This window comes from Palaemon carinicauda, unplaced genomic scaffold (genome assembly GCF_036898095.1).
Source record: "Palaemon carinicauda isolate YSFRI2023 unplaced genomic scaffold, ASM3689809v2 scaffold387, whole genome shotgun sequence".
In the NCBI taxonomy this organism is placed as follows: Eukaryota; Metazoa; Arthropoda; class Malacostraca; order Decapoda; family Palaemonidae; genus Palaemon; species Palaemon carinicauda.
Window position 1 is genome coordinate 70001 of NW_027171539.1, and position 5000 is coordinate 75000.

The following is a 5000-nucleotide window of genomic DNA, read 5'->3' on the forward strand; positions in this document are numbered from 1 at the left end:
AGGTCAAGGTCACCTGAAGGTCAAGGTCACGTGAAGGTCAAGTACATTTGAAGATCAAGGTCACTTGAAGCCAAGGTCATGTGAAGGTCAAGGTCACGTGAAGGTCAAGGTCACTTGAAGGTCACGTGAAGGTCAAGGTCATGTGAAGGTCGAAGTCACATCAATTCATGATTCTAGGACATATGGCGCTCTAGGTCACCTTGGCGGAGGTATGTCCTCTACGAGGACCATGTCCGCGTTCAGGACTTGCTCACTTGTTATTAATATTTTTAATAATCTTAAAATTATTATTATTATTATTATTATTATTATTATTATTATTATTATTATTATTATTATTATTATATTATTATTATTATTATTATTATTATTATTATTATTATTATTATTATTATTATTATTATTCTTTTCAAAAATTTCAAAATTATTATTATAAATATTATTATTATTATTATTATTATTATTATTATTATTATTATTATTATTATTATTATTATTATTATTATTATTATTATTATTATATTATCATTATTATTATTATTATTGTTATTATTATTATTATTATTATTATTATTATTATTATTATTATTATTATTATTATTATTATTATTATTATTCTTTTCAATAATTTTAAAGTTATTATTATTATTATTATTATTATTATTATTATTATTATAATTATTATTATTATTATTATTATTATTATTATTATTATTATTATTATTATTATTATTATTATTATTTTTGTTATTATTATTATTATTATTATTATTATTATTATTATTATTATTATTATTATTATTATTATTATAATTGTAAATGCAGCATTTTGTAGAAACCATTTGTGTATATAATTATTTGATAAGCTCTGTTTTTCAACTTGGTGATTAGGGTTAAATTGTATTGTAGATATTTTGTCCGTTTTACATGTAAACATTGTTCAGTCTTTTTTTGATAGTTACTTCTGTAATTTGTTTGTTAAGTGTTGAGTAGTTCTTGAAAAGATCGTTTATCCTGGTAGTTATCAGTGTTGGAATCACACTGTAACAATTATATGTTCTGGAAATAGGATCAAGGTTTTTTGATGACTGACAGAGTAGAAGTCTTCAAAGTGTAAAGAACATTTCTTTGGAAATTCGTTTCGCTTGTATTGGATGTAGCTTAGAGTAACACAGATGTAAGTTTATTTCTTTACTGAAATTTGTATATATTCTATTTCATGTTTGTGGTGTTTTGTAGTGAAATCAAACTATTCAATTCTTTGTTTACTATGGAATTTCTTTTTAACAAATTTAGTAAGTTTGTACTTTGTTGTTTTCAGTTTCTTGAACCTTGTCGCCCTGCACTACTAGCAAAGTACTCATCATTGGTTCTATGGTCTTGGAGTACTGACCAACTACAGTATATGCTTTTACAGTTATGGTCAACTTAAGTTGTAGTGCTTAGTGTTAAGTGATACAAAGTTCAAGTTGATATCACAAGACACTTTAAACCACCTTAAAGCTTTAATTCACTTAACACTAAGCACTACAACTTAAGTTGACCATAACTGTAAAAGCTTATACTGTAGTTGGTCAGTACTCCAAGACCATAGAACCAATGATGAGTACTTTGCTAGTAGTGCAGGGCGACAAGGTTTAAGAAACTGAAAACAACAAAGTACAAACTTACTAAATTTGTTAAAAAGAAATTCCATAATAAACAAAGAATTGAATAGTTTGATTTCACTACAAAACACCACAAACATGAAATAGAATATATACAAATTTCAGTAAAGAAATAAACTTACATCTGTGTTACTCTAAGCTACATCCAATACAAGCGAAACGAATTTCCAAAGAAATGTTCTTTACACTTTGAAGACTTCTTCTACTCTGTCAGTCATCAAAAAACCTTGATCCTATTTCTAGAACATATAATTGTTACAGTGTGATTCCAACACTGATAACTACCAGGATAAACAATCTTTTCAAGAACTACTCAACACTTAACAAACAAATTACAGCAGTAACTATCAAAAAAAGACTGAACAATGTTTACATGTAAAACGGACAAAATATCTACAATACAATTTAACCCTAATCACCAAGTTGAAAAACAGAGCTTATCAAATAATTATATACACAAATGGTTTCTATAAAATGCTGCATTTACATTCTCAGCCCTATAAACAAATTATTTGTTTATCAAAATCAATCATATCTATAAATGCAGGTGATATAAATAACATCTATAATAAATGTAATATACTCTCAAATCCTTTGATCCTAATAAAAATAACTATTATAATCATTGTTCCTCTACTGCAAGGAGAAGAACAAGCTTTTGAATGGGTCGATTGAGCTCTGATGTTTGTGTCTTTAAAACTACACTACGTACAAAACTAGTTCTGTCCTTTCCAGTGCTGATAACACGACCCATCATCCAGTTACTCCTTAACTGATTATCATCTTTTACAAAGACAATATCACCAACTTGAAGATGCCGCTTTTCCTTGTTCCACTTCTGTCTCTCTTGTAATATTGACAAATATTCTCTTCGCCATCTAGTCCAGAATAAGTTAGCCAAGAATTTAACATATCGCCACCTCTGTCTCAGATACATATCTCCTTTCTGAAAAACACCAGGTGGTGGCATCACAACACTTGATTTCTGTGTGAGAAGCTGTGCTGGACTGAGTGGTTGTAAGTCATCTGGGCTGTCACTGACTGTGGTCAAAGGACGGTCATTCACTATAGCCTCAACTTCTGTGAGAAGAGTGCGGTAACTCTCATCATCCAGCGTCCAGCATGTTCCTTGAAGAGAGGAGTCAAGACCTTTCTCACAGTTCTAATCTGACGTTCCCACACACCTCCCATATGACTAGCTGTAGAGGGATTGAAGGTTCAGCTGATGCTTTCTTTTGAGAGGAAAGCTCTGACCTGATCATCATTCATCTCTTGCAGTGACTTCCTCAACTCCTTCTCAGCTCCATGAAAGTTTGTCCCATTGTCACACCAAATCTTCTTTACATTTCCTCTTCTAGCAACAAACCTTCTTAAAGCATTTATGAAGGACGATGTGTATAAGGAATTGGCTGTCTCTATATGAATTGCTTTTGTAGACAAGCAAGTAAATAATACACCATACCTCTTCCTGATTTGCCTTCCTTCTTTGACTTCCTGTGGCCCAAAGAAGTCAACACCTGTGTGTGTGAATGGAGCAGCTGGAATTACTCTTTCCAATGGTAAATCAGCCATATTCTGGTTTAGAACAGGGTTTCTCATTTTTCTGCAAATAACACATCTTTGTAGAACCTGGCGGACACTTGCATTAGTACGGATAATCCAGTAAACTTCTCTAAGTTTTGCCATCACATGGTTGCGTCCAGCATGAGCTAATTTTGCATGTGTGTACCGGATAATCAAAGTGGTAATATGACTCTTTCTAGGTAATATCATTGGATGTTTCTCGCCAGCTAAAATTTCTGCTTTGGAGAGCCGTCCATTAACGCGAAGAAGCCTGTCTTTAGGATCAATGAAGGGATCTAGTTTATAAATGCTACTGCTACTACAAAGTCCTCGGCCCCTTGACCCTTCGCTCTTTTGTAAGAGTGTCACTTCCTTACTAAAAGTTTTCTTCTGAATATATCTGATGACTGCTTTTTCAGCAGCATCTAATTCTTCTGCTGTAAATGAACCATTAATTATAGCTTGTCTCTTAGATTTCAGTATGGAAAAAAAGACGGTGATGCACAGCAACAGCCATCCTCAATCGATGCCATGAAGAATAATACTCAAGAAACTTATCAACAGCATTTCCCTCCCCATCTTCTGGATGTACTGCAAAACTTGTAGATCCTTCCAATTCAACTACACCATGGGGCATATCATTTTTCCACAGCTCCTCTGGTCCTTTAAGAAAATATGGGCCATCAAACCAAATGTTACTGTTCATCATTTGCTGACTTGTGAAACCTCTTGATGCAATATCAGCAGGATTCTCTTTACTCTGAACATATCTCCACTGTGTATTTTCAGAGAAATCCTTGATTACTTTCACTCTATTTGCAACAAATATAGGAAATCTCTTTCTATCATTAAAAATATAGTAAAGAACTGTTGTAGAATCTGTGTGATAGAATGTCTGGTCCACTGTAATCTGCAGCTCTTTCAAAATATGTTGTGCGAGATTTATGGACACCACTGCAGCAGTCAATTCCAGTCGCGGTATGGTTGTTGCCTTTACAGGACACACTCTAGACTTTCCCATCAGCAGAGCAGTAGAAATCCTCCCACTGTTATCAGAAAGTCTCATGTATGCTGCAGCACCATAGCCTTCATTACTAGCATCTGAAAACATGTGCAGCTGTGTGGAAGTCACTGTACCAAATTCCTTTGGTTTGACACATCTTGGAATCTTTAAGTTACTCAGGATTGGTAAATCATCAAGCCACCTTCTCCAGGGCTTCAGGTATTTTTCGGGAATAACATCCTCCCATCCCAAGCTGCTATCCTGACAAACTTCGCGAAGAATTCTCTTAGCTGGCAAAAGAAAAGGAGCCACAAAACCAAGAGGATCATAAAGGGAACATACTGTTGACAAAATACCTCTCCTTGTAAATGGTTTTGGGTCCGAGCTTGCGGAGAAAGTAAAGTAGTCATTTTCAATATTCCACTGAAGACCAAGAGCTCTTTCTACATGAAGTTCATCATAGTCAAGATCACATGTTTGAAGATCTTTTGAACGGTCCTCTTGTGGGACTGATTTCAACACCAGCCTGCTGTTACTCACAAACTTTGTCAGCCGAAAACCTCTTTCCTTCAATGCTGCTGTAACGTCTTTCACAAGTCTTAAAGCCTGTTCTTCTGAAGGTACAGACTTTAAATAGTCATCCACATAAAAATTAGTCTTAATGGTGTGTTCTACATCTGGACCATACTTATCTCTTGCATGGTCAGCTGCTGCCCTCAAAGCATAATTGGTGATGCTAGGTGATGATACTGCTCCAAAGATGTGAA

General features: G+C 33.7%; 1 protein-coding gene across 1 annotated transcript in view; it reads right to left on the bottom strand.

The window, feature by feature from the left end:
• Nucleotides 1-2289: 2289 nt before the first annotated feature.
• Nucleotides 2290-5000, bottom strand: part of LOC137636776 (uncharacterized) — a 3345-nt gene continuing 634 nt past the window's right edge. Inside the window, exons 1-3 of the mRNA XM_068369146.1 lie at nt 3831-5000; nt 3320-3667; nt 2290-2795 (exon numbers count right to left, since the gene is read on the bottom strand). The exon at nt 3831-5000 is cut by the window's right edge and continues 634 nt beyond it. Coding sequence (XP_068225247.1) covers nt 2290-2795; nt 3320-3667; nt 3831-5000 — 2024 coding nt within the window. The remainder of the gene's footprint in view (nt 2796-3319; nt 3668-3830) is intronic.